Here is a 20,676-nt window from a genome sequence, read left to right as displayed (position 1 = left end):
TTTCTGGACTCAGGTATACTCAGTGCCCCCCTGGGCTCCTGTCCCCTTCATCTGTGGTGGGCCACCGCTGGGCGAGACTGGGAGCAGAATGGACTTCGTGGGGCAGAAATCGCCTGACCAGTACTCCCCAGGTCAGCCCTGCCCCCTGCCACAGCCATGAAGTCCACCACTAGGGACCCCCACCAGGTGCCCTCCCCACATGGGGCCCTGGAGGGCCCTACCCCAAGCCACCCCTCTGAGCTGGTGCCAGGGTGGGCCACGGGCTCAGGCTACTGAGGGGGCCCCCTAGGACTGCCTTCCAGGGCAGGGTCATGCCCTGTGTGGGGAGGCTGGGTCTCCCACCTGGGTTCTTCTGGCCCAAGCTGTCATGGCTGAGGGTGCCTCTGAGCCCCGGAGAGAAGAGAGCACCTCTCTAGGAAGAGGTAGTCTCTGGGTTGAGCTAGAACCCAGGCCTGGGACCCGGACGCGGCCCCTCGCTATGCGCACCTTGCCCACCAGCTGCCTCAGGTGAGCTCAGGTGCGGGCAGGGGGCTCCGTTCTCGGGAGCCCCGCCCTGGCCCCCACCCCCGAGGCGGGCTCTTCAGGCGGGGCGGGCCTGAGGGCGCCGGGCTGGGCCCCACCCGCGGCGGGCGGAGCGGGGGAAGCCCGGTCGGGTCGAGGGCCCAGCGTGGCGCCCAGGGCCATGGAACCGCGGCCGCGGCCCGGGACCTGTGCGGCGGCGGCGGCGGTGAGTAGGGTCGCAGGGGCATGACCTCGAGCCTTGCTGGGGCCTGGGTCCCTGCGCCGGAGGAAGGGGACGCGGGGGGAGGGGACCGCGGGGCAGCAGAGGAAGGGTACAGGGGATGGGAGGGTAGGGGAATGCATGTCTTTGATCGGGCTTCCCTGGGTCCATCTTCCGACCGAGTTAGCGAGTTAGCGGTTCAGCCGGGGCGGGGTCCTTCCGCCGAGAGGAAGCACCATGTCAGGGGCCAGAGGGGTCTGGGGGATCCCGACAGAGAAAGATCAGTGTCCCCCACCTTACCGCAAGCACGGGTGGGGGTGGGGCTGCCTGGTTCCTCCGCGGTGCAGGGCAACATGCGGGGCTGGCAGGAAGCCTGTAATCTGCTCCTCCCAAGCCCTGTCTGTACCCAGGGGAAGGAAGTCAGTCTCACCCTCGACCCATGGGCACCTCCTCTGCTCAAGAGCCTGAGGGCAAGCGCTGGGGTGGGAGAGACGGCAGAGAGAGGCCCCCGCCTGGGCAGCCAGGCTGGGAGCTAGCAGCCCCTGTCCCCTAGGCCCTCCTCTTCCTGCTGCTGCTGGGTGCCCGGGCCAGCACCCCCAGCCCCCGGTGTGACTGCGGCCACAGCTTCCCAAAGCGGAGTGGTCTGGGCTGCTGCAAGGGCTGTCCAGCAGGTGAGGGGCTGAAGGGGTGGGAGGGACATGGGAGGAAGTGAGGGCTGTCCACAGACAGGTGAGGGTCAGGTGGGGCTGGGGAGTAGAAGTAGGCAGGCTAGGGATGAGGGGAGGGGAGGCTGAAAGTAGAGCCAGAGAGGGGGGAGGGGAAGGTGGAAGCCCCCTTTGGCTGACCCCACACTGGGTTCCACAGGGCACTACCTGAAGGCCCCCTGCACAAAGCCTTGTGGTGTGGCCACCTGCCTCCCCTGTCCACAGGGCACCTTTCTGGCCCGGGAAAACCACTATGAGACCCGCTGTGCCCGCTGCCAGGCCTGCGATGAGCTGGGTGAGGGGCTGCCTAGTGCTGGGGGTGGGGGGTGCTTGAGGACACGTCTGGTCAGGGTCTTTCTGAAGGAAGTGGCTGGCTCGAGCCCAGCCTTTGGGTAGGAGGCCCCTGTGCCCACCCCATGTCACCCCACCCCATGCCACCACAGGCCATGCCATGTGGGTGCCTGCACCCTGGTCCTGCCTCAGGATGTCTGTGCGCCCCGTCATCCTGGTGACCTTCCTGTCCCCGTGCCCCAGCCTCTGGTCTGTGATGATCCCCACACTTCTCTCACTTTGGGGGCCGTCCTGTCTCTGGTGTCTGCACCTCCATTCTCCAGGGGACCTGTCCCACCTCTCTGTGGGGGGTCTCTGGCTCTGACAGCCTCTGCTCTCCCCAACCCCCCGTTCCCACCAGCCCCCCAGATGGCCCTGAGGAACTGCTCAGCAGTGGCAGACACCCACTGTGGCTGCAGGCCAGGCTGGTTCATGGACTGCATGGTCAGCCAGTGCCGGCATGGGTCCCCCTTTCGCTGCCACCCATGCACAGACTGTGGGGCCCTGCACCGGCACACGCAGACACCTTGTGAGTACCCTCATTCTGGGCTCCCACACCCCACCCCACCCCCGCCACCTCCTCTCCCATCCTGACCCACACCATCTCCTGGACCATAGGTTCTAGCAGAGACACCCACTGTGGGACCTGCCTGCCTGGCTTCTATGAATATGGCAAGAGCTGCGTGTCCTGTCCCACGTAACTTCCTGGCTGCCCGGGGCTGGGGGAAGGGAGGCTGGGAGCAGGGTGGGGGTCGAGGGGCGGGGAAGAGGGAACTCAGTTCTCTGGTAGATGGGCCCCCCCTTCAGGCACACTTTGAATGGCAAAGAGAAATCTGAATTCACTTTACGTCAGATAAGTAAGGGGGCATGTCTCTACTTTATGTCATACTTTCCTCTAGTAATCCTTCCGGCCCTATGTTAAGGATAGGATGTGTCACTTAGAGAGTCACGTTAATGTAGTTTCAAAACTTGGGCTGAGGCTCAAGATCTCCCCCTGGCTCCTTGAGGCATCTTGAGCAAGTCACTTCACCTCTTCAATCTGTTGGCTCCCCATCTGAACGGGGGTGGGGGGTGCTGGTGTTAATAGGTGTTAATAGGCTCCCCCGGGGCTATGGTTAAGGGGTGATTAGTCACTCATTTGCTCAGCAAGTTTCTTGAGTATCTACTATTTCCAGACACTGTTCCAGGTACTAGGGAGACAACAGGGAACAAAACAGGCAAATCCCAGAGCTGACACTTTAGTGCCCCTCTGTCTAGTCTTAAAGACGCTCAATAAGCGGTGTTGCTATCGTATGAACACTGGTAACATTTCAGCAGTACTTTGGGAACGTTCTTGGGTAGAGTGAGACTCTCAGGAGGGTAGGGCCTCTGGGGTGGAGAAGAGGTTGGGTGGTCCTGAGCAGTCCTTCCCAGTGTGTACCTCACCCTCCACCCATTTCCCCCTCCCCTTGCAGGAGCACCCTTGGGAGCTGTCCTGAGCCCTGTGTGGCTGTCTGTGGCTGGAGGCAGAGTATGTGGTGAACTGGAAATGCCAGTGGGAGAGCTGGGATGGGCCACGGGGAGGTCGGGGGATGGCTACCACCCACCAGCTGCTCTTTCAGTGTTCTGGGTGCAGATGCTCGTGGCAGGCCTGGTGGTCCCACTCCTGCTTGGTGCCACCCTGACCTACACATACCGCCGCTGCCATCCTTGCAAGCCCATGGGGCCCAGTAAGTGCACGTACGAACACACACACATTCTGAGAGGCCCGGGGTCAGGATGGGTAGCCCACAGCCCATTGGGCCTGGCTATGATGGGTAAACTGAGGCAGAGAGTGATGGGAGTGGGGTGCAGAGGAACCCAAGAGGAGCTGGGCTAGCGCCCAGGTTCAAGTGCCTTGCCTGATTGCTCATTAGACTCTCTGTGTCTCTCAGCAGATGACACTGGTGTGGAGGTCCTGACCCCCCTACAGGTGAGATTCTCAGTAGCTAGTGTTCTGGGAGGAGCGTGAGCAAGTCTCCTGGAGCTGAAAGGTTGGGCCTTATTATAACTTGGATCCCAGGCACTGAAGAGACCTAACAAACACATGTGCCAAGTTATCAGTGAATGATAGCATCTCTGAGTAGCTCTGAGCCTACAGGGTCCAGACAGGTAAACAGGAGTGCTCAGTTCAGTAGGATGAACAGGAGGCTTATGCCAGGGTTGGGGGAATAAGGAGCGGGCAGCAGGGTCAGGGCATTCCAGGCAGAGGACAGGGCTCCTCTCCTGGGTCACAGTGAGACGGTACAGCTGCCCAGGGGAGGTGGAATGGGAGATGTGTCTACTGAGTCAGGGGTGCCCACTCCTGCTCAGAGACCCCGGCATGGGCAGGAGCATTGCTAAGCAAGCAAGGCTGACCCGGGGGGTCTCTCTTGGCTTCCAGACCACCAATCTCTCACCCCCGGACAGCGGCCCCGCCCTTCTGGTGCCACCCAGCAGCAGTGAGAAGGTGTGCCCTGTCCAGTTGGTAGGCCACGGCTGGACCTCTGGCTCTCCCCAGACGCAGGAGGCGCCCTGCCCAGAGGCCACATGGTCCTGGGACCAGCTGCCCAGCAGAGCTCCTGGTAAGGGATTTCAGTGGCCTGAGAGCTTGACCCCTTCTCCTGAATCTGAGGTGATAAGCTGTGGTTTCCTGTGGACACTTACCCACATTCCCTAATGGGCCAGGTGGACCTTCCTGCCCTACTTGGCCCCTGTCCCTTGCCCCTGCCGCACCCTCCATTGGCTTTCTCTGGCCTGCCCGCAGGCCCGTCGCCCCCGCTCTCGCCGGCGCCCCCTGCAGGCTCGGCGGCCGCCACGCTCCAGCCTGGCCCGCAGCTCTACGACGTGATGGACGCCGTGCCCGCGCGGCGTTGGAAGGAGTTCATGCGCACGCTCGGGCTGCGCGAGGCGGAGATCGAGGCGGTGGAGGTGGAGGTCGGCCGCTTCCGCGACCAGCAGTACGAGATGCTCAAGCGCTGGCGCCAGCAGCAGCACGCGGGCTTGGGCGCCGTCTATGCGGCCCTGGAGCGCATGGGGCTGGACGGCTGCGCCGAGGACCTGCGGAGCCGCCTACAGCGCGGCCCGTGACGCCGGGGCCCACCCGCCACTTCGGGGCTCTTGGTGGCCCTTGCAGAAGCCCTAAGTACGGTTACTTATGCGTGTAGACATTTAATGTCACTTATTAAGCCCCTGGCATGGCTCTGCGTAGCAGCGCCAGCCAGCCTCACCCTTGAGCGCCCCCAGGGTCCAGTTAAGGCGAGGCAGCGCCAATGAGGATCAGGCGGGCGTCGAGGCTTCTCAGCTGTTTCTCGGCCTGTGTTTGGTTGAGGCCTCGGTATTAAATCTATGAAGAAAAGCTACAGCTTGGTGTTTCCGCGGGGCTGGGGGTGTTAAGCGGCCCAGACTTGGTTTCCGAAGGGCCAGAAGTCTTATTGCCACCCACGGCGAAGGCTAGTGTGACCCTCATCCCAAGCCTGCCCCTCCCGCTCAGCCGTGGCCCAGTTACCCCGAGGAGAGGAAGTCGCGGTGTCGGCGAGTGAGAGTGAGCATGGGCCCCGGGCGGCTGAGAGAGCTTTAATGGGGGTGCGAGATGGCGGGGATCGGGGAGGCAGCAGTTGGGAGACATAGCTTTAGGGTCCCTTGTCCTCCGCTCACTCCACCAGGGCAGTGAAAGGGTCCGGGGAGGTGCGGGGCCTGGCTGGGGACGGCGCGCAGACTTGAGGGTGGTGGGGCGCCCGGAGTGGCAACTCCGTTCCTACGACGGGCAGTTTGCAGTTTTTATCGTTTCTGGTAAACATGACTGAGAGGAAACCCTCGGCGGGGATGGGAAATGCGGCCGGGGCTGGGCCGGGCGCCGATCTGGGTCAGGGAGGGAGGAAAACCCCTTCCCCGAGCGCGGGGCCTGCCTCCGCCCAGGATGCGCCAGCGACGTGGGTTCCGGGGTGCGGGGGAGGGGGCGGCAGCCGGGCGCGCTCCCCGCAGGAAAACAAAGTCATCACCCACGGAGCTCGGGAAGAGCTCTGCACACTTTGACATTCAACGAACATGCAAATATATGTAAGTAGGCATGCAAATAAGCAGCATCTTTTTTGCGTCAACAGCTTGGGCACTTTTTCTGAGCGGCGGCGGCGGAGGCGGCTGGTGCGCTCCAGCGTCGCCCGGGATTGAGGATGCGGAGGCGGGGTCGGGGTCGGGGTCAAGGAAGGGTTTCAGCGCGGGAGGGGAGTGCGGCGCGGCTCCCAGCCCTTCCGCCCAGGCCCGGTAGGCCGGGGCGGGTCTGGGGGCACCCCCGAGCTCGCGAGGCTGCGTCTAGTACTTAGCGATGTCCCCCTTCTTCAAAATGATCTGTCGCTGCCAGGGCGCCAGCTTGCTCTCGTCGTAGCCCAGCGTCCGCAGCTTCTCCGACTGCTCTTTCTCCCGCTGTATCTCCTCCTGCTTCTGTCTCTCCTCCTCTTTCCTAGGCATGCGGTGGGGGCAGAACCCCGGGCAAGGGTGAGAGGGTGGGCCAGGCCCCACGCGGGGTCAGCGGTGGCAAGGAGTGGGTTACTAAGGGCAGGGGCTGGGTTGCTGAGGACAGAGGCACTCGCTTCATGGGTTGTAGGGGCAGAAGGGGATTGGGGACAGGGGTTGGGTTAGGAGGGATGTGGGTAGGATTGCTGGGGACAGATGGGCTTGACTAGCGGCAGACTGGGGTCACGGGGGTGGGGGTGGGGGTGGGGGTGGAACACATAGGAGTTGGGTGAGTGAGAGACTGTGGCTGGGTTATTGCTGACCGGGTGTTACTGGAAACAAGTGCTGAGACACAGTGTGACAGAGGATGAGGAGGGGGTGGTGTGGGGAAAGGGCATGAATTTATTGGGGCTAGAACCTGAGTTCCTGGGACTGGGGTAGGGCTGCTGGGCAGCAGAAGGACCACATTTTTGGGAGATAGGTGCTGGGTAACTGGGGACAGGTTATTAGAATATGGCTAGATCTGCGCTGGTGATGAAGCTAAGCATCATCAGCATCTTTGTTCCCGTTAAGACTAAGCACGTGTGGCTGTTGAGCATTTGAAATGTTGGGACTGAGATGCCCTGTAGGCTCAAAATGTTCATTGCATCTCGCAGACTTAGTTTTAAAAAAGAGTGTAAGACATCTCAATTTTTATAATTACTATCACTGGGTTACATAAAATATACTATTAAGTTCACTCATATCTTATTTTTTTTCACTGTGGCTGCTAGAAAATTTGTGGCTCAAATGATACCTCTATCAGACAGCACTTGGCTAGATTACTAGGGGTAAAAACTGAAGAATTGAGGGACATACATTTTGTTTAAAAAAAATTGAGGGACAGATGCTCTAGATTATTGATACCGAGGCTGGATTAACTGCAGGGCAGAGAGGCTAGGTTAATGGGAGAGAGCTGGGTAATTGGGGGTACAGGTTATTACAGCATAAGAGCTAGACTTTTGGGGGCAGTGGATAAGTTACTAATGTCTGGTAGCATTATTGGGAGCAAAGATGCTGTGCAAACAGGGCTGAGTGACAAGGGGAAATGCTCACGATGGGCCTAGATGAAGAGGCAAAAGGACTGGGACTGGGTGGAGGGAAGGGACACAGGTTGGGCCCAGCCCCACACTCACCGCTTCTGCTCCCTGGAAGAAAAAAAGAGAGAGCGTTGGTTGGTGCCACCACCTCAGGGACACAATCAAGACACCTTGCTGAGCCCCGCGTCTTCCAGAGCTCACCTCTCATCTTCTAGCTTCTTCCGCAGGATGTCCCGCCTCCAGGCAGGCATGCTGGCCAGCCAGGCCTCCTCCTGCTCCTCCTGCAACACAGCACAGCATGGGCTGGGAGATGGAGCCAGCACCCCCACCCAGGGGACCTCTCTGAGTCAGGGACAACAGGTTGCACGAAGAGACCCTTCTGTAGGGCAAATGGATGAAGACTCAGGCCCCTGTGTCCTAGAGGGGGCACCAGAGAGTCAAGAGCTGAGTGCAGAAGAAGAGCAGCAGAGGAGATTCCCCACAGGGTTGGGTGGATAGATGGCTCCAGGCCCATGACCCAGAATCTCTGGGCAGACTCATACTTGGGCCTCCATAGTTCCTGCCAGCTCAGAGAGGCTCAGACTGGTCCCTGGTGCCACTGAGAAGGAACTTCTGGCCCATGCCTATCCTATTCTGAAAGGGGGGAGACACCAGCTCCACAATTGTGCGGCTGCAATGACACCGTGCGGGGAGGATCCAACACAGGCAGCTTACAGCAAAGAGTTTTATTACTTGCATGTTACAGAGGAGAAAGAGTCTGGACACGTCAAATGAACACTGCACATGTGGCTCCCCTGACCTCAGCCAAAGAGGTCGCTCTGAACTCCAGTGAAAAATGAAAGCCACAGAGCCCCAAGGGGGACCCACAGTCCCCCACTCACAGGGGCTGCTGTTTCCACCTGGCTCCACATGGAGCCAGGCATTGCTGCAGAGTCAGAGGGGGACACCTGGTTGACCTTGTGCTCTGCCCTGCTGATTCCTGCCAACACCCCACAGTCGGCCACTAAAGGCTGAAACAGCCTGGTCCTGGACACTCTGGCTTTTCCAAGGCCACTCATCCTGTCCTGGTTTCTTCCTGCCGCTTCCGACCTCTAGAGGGGATCAGACAGACATCCAGGCCCAAGTTAAGACACTTGAGGGTAAATTCTGGATTCTGTGTCTCAGATATCAAAGAGCTCTGCCTCCTTCTCCTTCCAGAAGGAGAAGCTCCGGTCGATGTACCGGCAGATGTCTTCATTGCTGAACTCGCCCATCTCAGACACCAGCTCCAGAGGGTCTTCGGAACTAGGAAGGACCGACGTCGGGGGAGGCGCGGGCGGGGGTGAAGGCGTGGGCAGCCGTGCAGGGGCCGGCGCCTCGGGCTGCCCCTCTGGCCAATTCCCTGCCCGAACTGTACTGGCCTCCTCCATCGGTTCCCTCTCATCCTTATCTATCCCTTCCTTTTGCTCCTTCTCCGCCTCTTCTCCCCGGGCCGGTTCAGCCTCCGGGCTGTCTTCGAAGAACTGGCGTCTGAGGTCCTCGAAGCCGTCGCTCCAGCTGCGCCGGCCGGCCTCCACCTCCTCGATCACCACGCGGTGGAAGAGACGGATGAGCTCCCACGGGTGGCTGCCCAGCCGGTCGAACATCTCGTAGCACAGCAGGTGGCGGAACTTGCGCTCCTCGCGGCTCAGGCCCATTTCGAGCAGCTGGAAGTAGCCGAGCATGAAGAGGTCCAGCGTGAGGCTGTCGTAGCGCCGGGGCGCGCCGCCGTCGAGGGGCGGCAGGAAGTGCTCGGGCCAGTACAGGCCGTGCGCCAGGGCCCGGCCGCGGGGCTGGCGCGCCGGCACCTGCCGCAGCAGGCTCCGCCAGTGGCCCAGCAGCTTGCCCACCACCTGCCGCTGCCTCAGCAGGCGCAGCAGCCGCCCGTCCGGGCCATCGCCCGCCGGCGGCCGGGAGGCAGCAGCGGCCTCGGGGCCGGGGTCGGCGCCGGCGCCCGCAGCCACCACGCGGGGTAGGAGTCTGCGCAGGCGCACCTGGGCGTGGTGCCCGGGGCCGCGGAAGGTCCACTTGCGCCAGTGCTCCAGGAAGAGGTAAACGATGCGCTCCTTGCGCATGTCAATGTAGTCCTGGACGCCGCGCAGCTCGGTGGTGGACGGCGGCCTGCGCGCCAGCTGCTCGGGCCCTGGCAGCGCCGCCTGGCGGCCCGGCGCCTCGGGCGCATCCAGGACGCCCACGGGCTCGCCCGCGGCTGGCAGGCAGTTGGCGGTGGCGGCAACGGCGGTGCTCGGCTCGCTGGGGCTGGCCGCCACGTAGCCCTCCTCAAGGATGGGCTCGCGGTCCGGCGCGCTGGCAGGCAGCGAGAGCTTCCGGCGCGGGCCGCGCGGAAGCTCCAAGCCCTGGGCGCGTCGCTCGTACGTGGCGCGGAGGTGCCGCACAGATACGCCGCACTCGAGGATCTCGCGCGCCACGGCCTCGCGGCACCAGCTGAGCGAATGCGAGCGGCCCAGGCAGAGCGGGCCCGGCCGCCAGGGGGCGTCAGTCAGCGGCGGCAGCGGCTGGCCCGTGTCAGCAGCCAGAAGCTCGGCCGGGTGCGCCGGCCGTCCGCCCAGCGCGGCCAGCAGCGAGGCCATGCTCTTGAGCAGCACGGAGATCTTGCTGCACCAGGCGGGCAGGCTGGCGGCGCGGCCGTGCATGCGACGCGGGTCGACGGTGAAGCGCGGCGCCGACAGGGCGGCCGAGATGGGCAGCAGCTGCTCCAGCTCCAGCTCCAGCTGCTCCAGGCGCGCCTCCAGCTTCTGCGCCTTGTGCAGCACCTGCAGGTTCTCAATTTGCTGTTCGATGCGAAGGATGTCGGCCTCGGTCATGAGTTCCCCGAAGGGCCCGAGGATGGCGTTGTGCTCGCGGGAGTACCTCCAGCCCTCGCGGGGGTAGCAGCACGAGCTGGCGGCCGTCAGCTAAGGCGGGGAAGACAAGAGAGGGGAGGGGGGCGCGTCTCCCTCTGGCCCGGCTCCCGCGACGGTCGCTGGGAGGCGCCATTTGCATGTCCTGGGTGGTGTAATGGCTCCGCGGGGCTGCGTTTGCAGGGACGGGCCGCGCCTGGCCGGCGGGCGATTACGCTGGAACGAGGCTTCGGCCCAGGCCGCCGCTCCAGGCGCTGGGCAGTGTTCACTTTGGTCGCTGGCAGAGACACACAGCCGGGCGTTGGGCGCTGTTGCAGAGGCAGGGCCGGCGGATGGGGTCTCCACACCTGGTTTGGTCGCTCATTACACCACCGAAGGAACATGCAAAAGGCGTTGAAGCTGCGACAGACGGCAGTCCTCTCCCTCCCCTGCGATTTGAGGCCAGATTCCAGCGAGGCCGCTCCTCACTCCAGACAGATGACCCTCCTAATCAAAGTCCTCCTGCAGCCAAGCCCTCCCTGTCTAGGCCATCGGTTTTACTGCTGAATGAGAGACTGCTAAAAAGCCTGTGGCTTCCACTCCTATTCCCACCCGCTCTGACTCCTAGAATAACACAATTGATAGAGCTAGGCTCTCCAGGCACTTTCTTGGAGTCTCATCTGTTCCTCATTCTACACTTTTCCAGCAGGGTGGGGGGAGGGGCTGCCATCACCTCACAGGCGTCCCAATCCATCCTGGCTAGTACCATCCCACTTAGGACCATGTTTCCCACATACAAATATGACGATGCTGCAACTTTGAAAGAAGCATCTATACGTAAATTTATGTTTGGGCTGGTTTCTATTGTTAAGTTTATTTCCCTGAATTCTATATACCTGCTTCCCTTGCCAGAAGGTGAGTGCTTTAAAGGTAGATACTGTGACATGTACATGTGTACTCCACTACTTAGCTTTCGCTTGGTACTCAATAGATACTTATTGAATAGAAATTTTTAAAAAAAATGATGATGCCACTTGGCCACTCAATCCCACTCCCAGGCTCCCCACTGCTCTAGGAGAAAGTCCATTTTCTTCAAAGCCAGGCCTCGGTGACCTGACCAGGACTGACATCTCCAGCTCCGCCCCTTGGGTAGTACTGTGCTGGAGCCACCACACCGGCTCTGATTCCCAGACCTCCCTTGTCTTTCCTGCTTGCTCTTTGCCCCACTCTTTGCTCTGTCCCCTTCTTCCTAATCTTCCACGTCTACCTTAGACATCACTTTTTCCTTTCCTCGGAGAAGGCAATGGCACCCCACTCCAGTACTCTTGCCTGGAAAATCCCATGGACGGAGGAGCCTGGTAGGCTGCAGTCCATGGGGTCAAGAAGAGTCAGACATGACTGACTTCACTTTCACTTTTCACTTTTATGCATTGGAGAAGGAAATGACAACCCACTCCAGTGTTCTTGCCTGGAGAATCCCAGGGATGGGGTCACACAGAGTCGGACACGACTGAAGTGACTTAGCAGCAGTAGCAGCAGCAAGTCCACCCCAAACCCAAGTATTAATAGGATGGTGGATCTCAGGCTGCCCCAGTCTTCTGCCCTCCCCAGTAGAGCACCTCCTCATTTGACCTGTTTTGTCTCCCTGGGGGCATTTATCACGCTACTAAGGTGCTGTGTTTGCTTATTGGTTGACACCCCCCCCCCCACCGCCACAGCCACCTTAAGAGCAGGCCCTGACATATTCACTGTGACTCCCCAGTGGATACAACAGTGTGCGATAAACAAGACGCGCCCAGGGGATGTTTGTTCAGCAGATGAAGGGCAAACTATCCTGCCAGCCAGTGATGGTGACAGATGAGAAGCCTGAGGCTGGATGAGGCAGTTCAGGAAAGGGGCCCAGGGCAGTCTGAATACGACCAAAAGCCTCCAGCCGTCCTTAGGATGAGTCAGCCTCACCTGAGAGCTTGTTGGAAGTGAAGAAGCCCAGCCCCACCCAGAGGACCTGAACCACAATAGTCATGCTAACAAGATCACAAGCGATTTGAGGGCACTTTAGAGCTTGATCAACATTGCCTTCTCATCAAGGGACAGGCAGTTGGGAGGAGGTGGGGGTAGTGCTGGCGGTGGAGACTGGGAACAGTCCCAGGAGAGGGGTGGTGGTCCAACCTTGCTTTTCCCCAAAGGTCTTGGGAACCGTCTGAGGCTGAAAGGGCCCGAGCAGGTTGGGGGATGGTGTGGGGGAGAGGCGACGGGCCCAGGTGCAGACCCCAGGGCGCCCTGGGAAGCCCTTCCCCACCCACCTTCCGCCTCTGCTCCTCCTCCTCCTGCATCTTCAGCTGCAGCTTGCGCACCATCACCTGGCGCTTCCACTCGGGGATGGGCCGGCCCTGCTCGTCGTACGTGGGGATGAGCGCCTCCACGTCCAGCTGCACGCCCGGCGCAGGGGTGGCGGGCGGCGCCGGCGCCACGCTGCCATTGAGCAATGGCTGGGACCCCACGGCCGGCGGGGTGGGGCTCCGGGCCCGTGACGGTGCCGGCGATGCCGGCGGCAGCGGCAATTCCAGCTACGGGGAGAAGCGGCGGGGCTGAGTGCTGGGCAAACGGGAGCGAGGGGAACCGGGGCGGGGCCGCCTGTCGCGTCTCCTACCTGGGAGGCCGGCTGCCCACTTCCGGAGAACACCGTGGTCAGCCCCTTGCTCTGCGGCGTGGGCTTCAGACTCTTGCCCGCCTTGATCTCAGCCAGCAGCTCCGAATTGTCGCCCGTCGGGGACATCATGTTGAAAGACTTGGTGCCTGCGCGGAGGCAGGAGAGGAGACGCTGGCCCGGTGTGGGGCCCGCAGCCCCGCCGCCCCCCACCTGCCCTCTGCTGCCGCCTCCCCAAGTCAGGGCGGGCCCGGCCTTCCCTTGGGCTCAGAGAGCAGCTCTCCAGGTCCTGCCCCTCCACCCCGGCAGCTCTCGGGGACCCCAGAGGCGGGTCCTCCTCGGCTGGCAGCCAGTGCGGCCCCACCATCCTCCCGGCCCTACTCACGGGGTGTGGGGCCCCCACCTGGAGGCCCCTGGGAGTTCATGATAGCTCCTGGGCCTGCCCTGGCAACTCTAGTGAATGTCTCCGCCCAGCGTACTGACTGCCCAGCTCCAAAACACTACCTGGGGCCAGCCACCTGACCTTTGTCCCGGGTTCCCTGGCGCAGCCTGACCAGGGTGGAGTCTCCCCTCTGACCCTCTCTGCATCAGCAAAGCCCAGTGACCCTTGGACTGAGTCACCTGGGGCTTCCCTGGCTCTAGACACTGGACCCTGGATCCCACAACCTGGTCGGCCCCCTCCCACCACCACCCCCGCCCCCACGCCCACAGACAGACATCCGCGCAGACACACTGGTTGCAAGCCCGGAGCACAGTTATGGCAAAGCGCAGCTCACTTCTGGCGGCCCCAGGAGAGCCGAGCCCTAACTAAGGCTATGGGGTGGGGGCACTTAGGAAGAAGGGCCAAGCGGATGACATGCAAATGCGTGGAGCGGAGTTTGCATTTTCCGACAAGGCCGGCGGCGGCGACCCGGGTTTGAAGAGGGTTGTCTTTCGAGCCGGAGGAGGGGTCAGGACTCGGTGAGGGAGAAAAAAGGGGGACCAACAGCTTCCAGGTCCCCGGGGTTGGGGATCACCGAGCACAATAGTGGGAGGGGGAAAAAAGACAAAAAGTGCTGATGGGCGCCGGCTGCCGGCTCATTTCTTTAGGCTACACCGTCAGCCGCGCACAGAATGCGCACGCGCAGGTGTGAGTAGTGGCGGTCCAGCCGGTGGCGTCCGGCACCCCTCACCTGCCGGCCCCTCCTCCTGTCCTTTCCTCGAGCCCCCAGCCCCTCCAGCCTGACTTATCCTGAGCCTGCCCTGAGCCCCGCCCCCGCGCCTCAGCCGGGAGCCGCGCACGCAGCTACTCACTCTTCCTGTGTCTCAGGACTCTCACTTCTAGGGACGGAGAGGAGAGAAGCGACAGAGAAGTTAGGGGAGGGAGGGGGCTGGGGTGAGGCCAGGACTGCAGGGAAGGCGGGAGGAGGGGAGGGAGGGAGATGCCCAGCGAGACCGGGGAGAGGAGGAACTTTGTGGTCCATCTGCCCCTGGCTCAGGCTGCGCTGGGGCTCCACAAGGGTGGTCTGCTCAGTTCTCAGCTTTGTTGTGCTCTGAGAGCTGGGCTGGGCTGCCATGGGCCCTGGGCCCCCTCGCCAGGGCCTCAATCTTGGCATTGGTTGGGATAGGGCACCCAGCCCAGGCTCTGCTGCGAAGGGGTGTCTGGAGAAGCCCAGAGTCCATTTTTCTTCTGTTCCTAGCTTCAGCCTTGCTCCACACTGCCAAGGGAAGACACTGACCCCAAAGCTGGAGGCGCAACTGATGGTGAACATGCTACGCTACCATGGCTCCAGTCTGCAGGGGCTGTGGCTCCATAGGTACCCAGGGAGCCCAGGCTGGCCCTACCTGGAATCCTACTGCAGCCTCTCATGCCCTAGTCAGGGAGATGAAGCTTTGGATGGTGGTTTTAACCACGATCCCGGCACCGAGTGGCTGGGTGAGGAAGGCATCTCTGCCACCCACTGAGGCTGGAATGGAAGCATCAGCACCCAGATACTACCTCCTGGGCCTGCTGGGGGCCCTGACAGGCAGGTGGCCCCACATTTCAGAAAAGAAGCCCGGGAATCCTGGTCATTGGTCTAGCTCTTTAAAAAGGATGATGCTCGGGGGTGTCACCAAGAGGGGGAGGGCAGGGTATGATGGACAGCTGCCCCCCCCCCCCCATAGCTAGGCCTGGGAATGTATAATGGCTAGCTCAGAAGAACAAGAGAAAGCGGCCAGGAGTGGAAGAGTCACTCTGGAGAAATATGGGGCAGGAAGAAGTCTGCCCAGCAACACTGCCTCCTTGAAGCTAATTCTACTTCTCTGAGCTTCCCTCTAGCACCAGCCTGCCACCAGAGCTGGGAGGCCTTCCCTACTGGGCCAGAGGCAGCGGGCAGGACCAAAGAGGGCAGGGGACTTGCCCCAGATCACACAGCACAGTCCTGCTCTGACAAGAGCTGAAGCAACTCCGAGCCTTCCCTTAGGGTCAAGTCCTCATTGGGGTAGGGGCTGCAGAAAGATCAAGTAGGTAAAGAGGAAGCACCAGAATTGTGGCAGCTGGGGGAGGGGGTGGTCTAGGTTTCCCTCCCCGTTCAGGGCCAGCGCCGCCCTCCACCCCTCAACCAGCCCCTACTCACTGCCAGTGGAGGAAGAGGAGCGACGCTGCCCGCAGCCGGGGCCCGAGCCCTCGAAGGGCAGAGGCGGAGCAGGCGGTGGTGAGCTCAGGGCCTCGGGCAGGGGCGGCGGCGGGGGCGGCGGGGGCAGCTCCCTGGATGCCTTGGGGTCCGCGCCACAGCCGTTGTGCACGTGGTTTCCCGGGAGCAGCGCCGCCTGCGGGGGAGCCGAGGGGCCAGCGAGTGAGATGCGGGCGGCACGGCCGGGTCCCGGGCGGCCGGCGGGCGCGGGCTGGCGGGCACGCACCTCCTCGCTGTGCGCCATGCCCGGGCGTGCGACCAGCGGCTCCCCGGGGTGGCGGCCCAGCTGGCGGTAGTAGTCCCCCGTGCTGGGCTGCTTGCTGAAGGCGCGGGGCTTGCGGCCGGAGTCCTGCCTCCGCAGCCCGTTGCGGCCGTCGCGGGAGCTGGGCTGCGGGAAGACAGCGGGCGGAGTGAGCCCTGGACACTCGTCCCTTACGCCTCCCGGCGCTTCACCTTCCGGGGGCTCACGGTCCCCGACCCTTCTGTTCTCAGAGCGAGGATTGGGGCGAAGGTACCCGGGGCCTCGGTGAAAGGGCAGGCCCGGTTGGCCGCACAGGGAGGGGTTCTGGGCGCCGGCCAAGGGGCGCAGGAGCCCCTACGGAGGCTAGAAGGGGCGGGCCCGGGGACGGGGTGACCCAGCCCGAACGCCGGGGGAGGGGGGGCCGAAGCAGGGGTAGCTCCCGGCCTCGGCAACGCCAGGGCCTGAGCCGCACAGCGGCCCCCAGATGGTCCCCGCACGCCTTTCTTGCGGGGGTCCCACGCCGAGGAAGCCCACTCGAGAGCCCGCGTCCTGCTGCGCTCCTGTTTGCCCAGGGCCCTCGGCGGGCCGGCCCGGGGCCGCGTCTGCTCCTACCTGCGACCGTTCCGGTGGCCCCCCGCTGCGCACCTGGCGGTGGGGGCGGCCTCGACCCGACACCTGCGCTACCTGATCCCTCCGCTCAGGTTACAGCCCAGCCCGCCCGCCCGCCCGACCGCACCCTCGAGCGCCGAAGAGCTCTGTCGGCCTGACATCACCCAGAGCCTGCCAATACTCGGCCAAACCCCCCAAACAGTCGGGAATGCCACGGGGGAGGGGGGTCACCAACTGCTGGGCCAAACCTGGCTTCCGTGCCTACCCCGCGGGCCAGATGTGGTCTCGTTCCCGCTGCACCTCTCTCCCTCCGCTTCGCGCTGAGCACCCCAGCCTCCATCCGCCAGAGACAATTCAGACCTCACCGTGGGCACCCCCATGTTTGGCCCCCCGGGGTTCCGGGTCACGCCCCCGCTCTTCCCCTCCCGCATCTGGAAACCATCGCGGTCTGCGTAAGGGACACCGACACTCGCGCCTGAGACTCGGGTTTCAGGGGCGGCAGTGCGGGTTCGGGTGACAGCGCGGGCGGCCCGCCCCGTCGCAGCCGACCCCCACAAAGCCCAGCCCGGGAAGAAAGACAAGAGGCGGAGGGGCCAAAGGCCAAGTCTCCTAGCAGGGGCTGTCCCCTGCCCCACCCTCAGTCCGCGCGTCCCCGCGGTGGCCCCGGACCCTCCGAGCCCCACCCGGCAGGGCTCACGTTGCAAGGAAACGCGACACCGCAGGATTCATTTTCTGGGCCGGCCTGCCCCCTAAGCGCCCCCCTGCAGCCCCGAGACGCGGACGCCGCGACCCCGCTCCTGCCCGCTGTGGGGGAAAAAGCCGCGGCGGGGGGCGCGGAGCACACAAAGAGACCTTTGTGGAGCGACCCAGCGCCTGCCTCCCGGCACGCACACACCCGGGAGGGGCGCGGGACAGCGCAGTCCTGGTCCTAGCTGAGGGGAGCGGAGGGGAGGGAGCGGGGCCGGGCCACCCGTCCTGCGGCTGGGGGCTGAGAGCGGAGCCCACCTGCCTGGCCCGCAAAGTCTACTGGCCCAAGGCACCCTGCAGGCCTCTCCTGGGCCCCCACCACCTTCCAGAGATGAAAGGGGAAGCCACTGAAGGCCTGGTCTGAGGTGGCAAGAAGTGGGTTGGCGGGTGGCCTTGCAGGGACTGTATTCTTCCCTTCCCCCACCCGGTGGTCGTGTGACCTGGGTCACCTGTGGGAATTGGTTACTGAGCTTGGCTCTGGAGAGCTTGCCTTGGGCTTGAGAGAGAACTACAAGGTTAAGGCTCCCACAGGACCTTAGAGGGGCTCTATTCTTTACCCCAGACTCAGTCACCTGGGGTCTCAGGGGCCTTCCCCTCTCAGACCAGCCTGGTTTTCTCCTCTTGGCCAGAACTCCAGGGCTCCTCCTTCCGGGCCTCCGAGCCGCCCAGGACTCTGAGCTGTCCACGCCAGCCCTCTGTCCCTTCCCCTGCTCCAAAGCCTCGGCCAGGATCCTACAGGCTCTGCATCATGGGTCCCTCACACTCAGAGCGCCCCCCCTGAACTCAGCCCCTTCTCACTAGCTTGCTTCTCCCCAGGGAGAGACCCCATCTTAGGATCGGCTTGTCTATTCACCTGGGAGCTGAAGCCTCAAACTGGGGAGCCATCCTCCATATTACCCCCTGCCTCCAGCCCCCACTACTGAGAGTGCTGAGCCCTGCTGGTGCTCCCTCCTGGTGCTCCCTTCCACTCTCCTCCAACCCTCACCTTCACTACTGCCTGCATCTCCCACCTGGAAGACACTCCCTTGGGAGCCATTCTCCCCCTGTGCCCAGAGCTGGGTACATGTAGGTCTGAGGGGAGGCAGTTTACACGTATTCTCTGCCATCTCCATGAGCACCCTGCTCCTCTGGGCAAGATGGGGTGAGGATCCAGCTCCTGAGAGGCATGGCTATCAGGGTATACGTTCCTTCACGCCTCTCCTGCTCCCCATCTCCCCAAAGGGTGGTAGCTGTGTCTTCCTTGTCTCCCTGTCTCCAGCGTCCAGCCCTGGGTCACCATGGAACTGAGCAGAAGTTTTGACTCCTGAACAGGCCACTGGACCAGGGACCCCCATCCCTCGCCCTGTACCCACGAGCCGGGCTAGCTGTTGGCCTCCACCGTCCCCCATCAGCCCCCTCCAAGATCTGGAGGGAGGCAGGCTGTGTGGGGGGAGGACTTCACTACCTCCTTCTTGAAGGCCTCAGTCTCCACGTGTCGGAGTTTGTTCTTCGTCTGCAGGTAGATGTCAGCAGCTTTTAGCCCTTCAGGGGGCTTGGGAGCTGGGAAGCCTGGTGGGGGTGGGGGCAGCTGGGTGCCTGGGGGTGGGGGTGGTGAAGGGAAGCCGGGTGGTGGCGGTGGTGCTTTGGTTTTCTCCACCTTGCCATGGGGCAGGTCCGGCTCTGGGCTCAGCATGTCCATGTAGCTCTGTATGTCTGCTGCTCTTGGGCTGGGAGCCCCTGAAAGGGAGGGAAAGATGGGTTGGGGAGTTTTCAGAAAGGCTGACCCCCAGCTGGAGACCCCTCTTCTGCCTGGAAATGACCTGCCACTGGGGGAGGCTGGCTCCAGTGGAACTTGGCATGCATGGCTCCACTGCGGGTCCACCATCACCCTGGCCCTGCCCACCCGCAGCCCTGCACTGTGCTCAGGTGGGAGGGGCGCTGGCAGAGGGTCTGGGCTCTAGGATGGGCTTACAGGGCAGAGCCACCCGGAGGGCAGAGGGGTGGCTCCTCAGGACAGATCTGGCAGGGCAGGTGGCAGGAGTATGGACAGCCACACCCCAGCTTTGCAGGGTGCCCGTCAGCTCTGCAGGCTACCACCTGGTGGCCTGAATCTGGCATCACACCTAAGCTAGGGCGTGGTCCGCATGTGTGGACACACGTACCTGGCTTCTGCCCGGGTGTGCATTCATGTGTGTTCACGAATGTGCGTACATGCTTCTTTGTACTTATGAGTGTGTTTGCATTAGACCTGGGGTCTATGAGTGTGTGCAGGTAGTACAGGTGTGGGCACATGTCTGTGTATTCATATTTATAGATTGTGTGTACACCTGTATAAGTGTGCACTCGAGTGTGGGTAGGCGTGTGTAATGTCTGGGGAACTTGTGTGATGAATTGTAAGTGGGGTGCATGTAGCTTCTGTGGGTGGGAGGGTACCTGTGGATGTACAGGCACGTTTGTGATGGACACAAGCATGAGTGTCACCTGTCCTCACCAGAAGCAGCGTCCCCTCCTGGTGACCTGGGCAGTCTCTGGTGTCAGCCATGGGCACAGAAGGTCCAGGGGTGGCCCTGAGGGCCCACTGGGCTGGCTCTCATCTGCTCCCCCCCCCACCTCCTCCAGGCCCACTCACCACGCACAGAGCGCTGGCCCTTGACACTCGAGTGGCTGGAGGAGCAGGAGTCGTAGTTGGAGAGGGTGCTGGTGGGAGAGCTGAGGTCAAAGTTCGGCGGCTGGACCGACATGGTGGTATTGGGCGAGGACATGCCCGAGTCAGGCTGCTTGGTCTCCAGGTCAGCGGATGGATCCCGGGACAGCACGCGGTGCTCCACACTCTGAGTGGGAGAGGAGGCCGTAAGGGCAATCCTGCCCCAAAGACCAGCATATTCTGGGCCGGGGTCCTGCTGTGTGACCTCGGTCAAGCCACTTGCCTTTCTGGGCTCCCTTCCCTGTCATGAGAATGTCTCTTCTCAGGTTCTTCCCAGGCTGAGATTCAAACCCAGCCCCCCAACAGCAGGACCGTGGGTTCCTGGGAAACTCCCAGCCCTGGCTGGTCTCAGCTCGGGGGTTGGGGACTGCCAGAAGAGAGGGCGCTGGGCTGGACTCCAAGAGAGGGCACGCATGGCACCAGCCTTCCCCTTTCTCACCAGCGGGCAGAGGGCCCAGGCTCCAGTGCAGCGAGGGGGCATAGGCACTGAGTGGGTAAGAACATCTGAGCAGCTGGAGAGAGGGGAGGGGTGCACAGCACCCACAACTTGCAGGAAAGACTGATCCCCCAGGATGGGCCAGCAACCCCCATCTCTCCCTGCTGGCTTGGAGCAAACTCCATCACCAGCCCAGCCCCAGTCTCCTGATGGAGCCTTTGGGGAAAGGGTGGGGCCTGGGGTGGCCTAGCTGAGCTAGGTCAGCCTGAGCTCAGCCATCCCCTACCACTGCCCCTGCCTGTGCCCACGACCTGACCCTCCCACCTGGGAGCAGGCTAGGGTGGGGTCTCTGCTTACGTTGCCCATGCTGGCCCTGCTGCCGGCAAGACTGCTGCTTGTTCGCTCGCTGCCTCCTGCCCAGGCCTGCTCCTCCCTGCCCTGAGCCCCCTCCCTGCCTGAGAAGTGTCACAGGCCCCCCGGGAATGGTAGGCAGGCCTGGCACCAGGTAACAGCTCAGC

At 62.7% G+C, this 20,676-nt stretch overlaps 2 protein-coding genes across 13 annotated transcripts in view; one reads left to right on the top strand and one right to left on the bottom strand.

Moving 5' to 3' along the window:
• Positions 1 to 100: 100 nt before the first annotated feature.
• TNFRSF25 (TNF receptor superfamily member 25) lies at positions 101 to 5,110 on the top strand. Of its 3 annotated transcripts, none has more exons than XM_043484839.1 (10): positions 101 to 727; positions 1,275 to 1,392; positions 1,586 to 1,720; positions 2,117 to 2,284; positions 2,374 to 2,452; positions 3,210 to 3,265; positions 3,357 to 3,464; positions 3,672 to 3,706; positions 4,157 to 4,337; positions 4,520 to 5,110. In XM_043484839.1, the coding sequence occupies exons 1-10, from the start codon at positions 683 to 685 to the stop codon at positions 4,840 to 4,842; spliced, it is 1,248 nt and encodes a 415-aa protein (XP_043340774.1). In that variant the 5' UTR covers positions 101 to 682; the 3' UTR covers positions 4,843 to 5,110. The 3 variants fall into 3 exon arrangements, with proteins under 3 accessions (XP_043340774.1, XP_043340773.1, XP_043340775.1); XM_043484838.1 differs by having other exon boundaries at positions 3,669 to 3,706; XM_043484840.1 differs by having other exon boundaries at positions 3,169 to 3,272; positions 3,669 to 3,706.
• A 198-nt stretch (positions 5,111 to 5,308) lies between these two features.
• Positions 5,309 to 20,676, bottom strand: part of ESPN (espin) — a 33,845-nt gene continuing 18,477 nt past the window's right edge. For 2 of the 10 annotated variants that reach the window (XM_043484819.1, XM_043484821.1), the window contains 11 exons: positions 19,648 to 19,849; positions 18,484 to 18,755; positions 15,669 to 15,830; positions 15,386 to 15,578; positions 14,082 to 14,108; positions 12,792 to 12,937; positions 12,445 to 12,708; positions 8,505 to 10,216; positions 7,485 to 7,564; positions 7,380 to 7,391; positions 6,183 to 6,211 (listed from right to left, as the gene is read on the bottom strand). In XM_043484819.1, coding sequence (XP_043340754.1) covers positions 7,495 to 7,564; positions 8,505 to 10,216; positions 12,445 to 12,708; positions 12,792 to 12,937; positions 14,082 to 14,108; positions 15,386 to 15,578; positions 15,669 to 15,830; positions 18,484 to 18,755; positions 19,648 to 19,849 — 3,048 coding nt within the window. In that variant the 3' untranslated portion in view covers positions 6,183 to 6,211; positions 7,380 to 7,391; positions 7,485 to 7,494. Of the gene's footprint in view, positions 6,212 to 7,379; positions 7,392 to 7,484; positions 7,565 to 8,504; positions 10,217 to 11,612; positions 12,348 to 12,444; positions 12,709 to 12,791; positions 12,938 to 14,081; positions 14,109 to 15,385; positions 15,831 to 16,557; positions 17,159 to 18,483; positions 18,756 to 19,647; positions 19,850 to 20,676 lie in introns of those variants that run through there. The other 8 variants (XM_043484822.1, XM_043484823.1, XM_043484826.1 and 5 more) reach the window with 8 other exon arrangements.

The sequence above is a fragment of the Cervus canadensis genome, chromosome 13, assembly GCF_019320065.1.
Source record: "Cervus canadensis isolate Bull #8, Minnesota chromosome 13, ASM1932006v1, whole genome shotgun sequence".
Lineage (NCBI taxonomy): Eukaryota > Metazoa > Chordata > Mammalia > Artiodactyla > Cervidae > Cervus > Cervus canadensis.
This window is presented reverse-complemented; position numbering and strand designations above follow the sequence as displayed.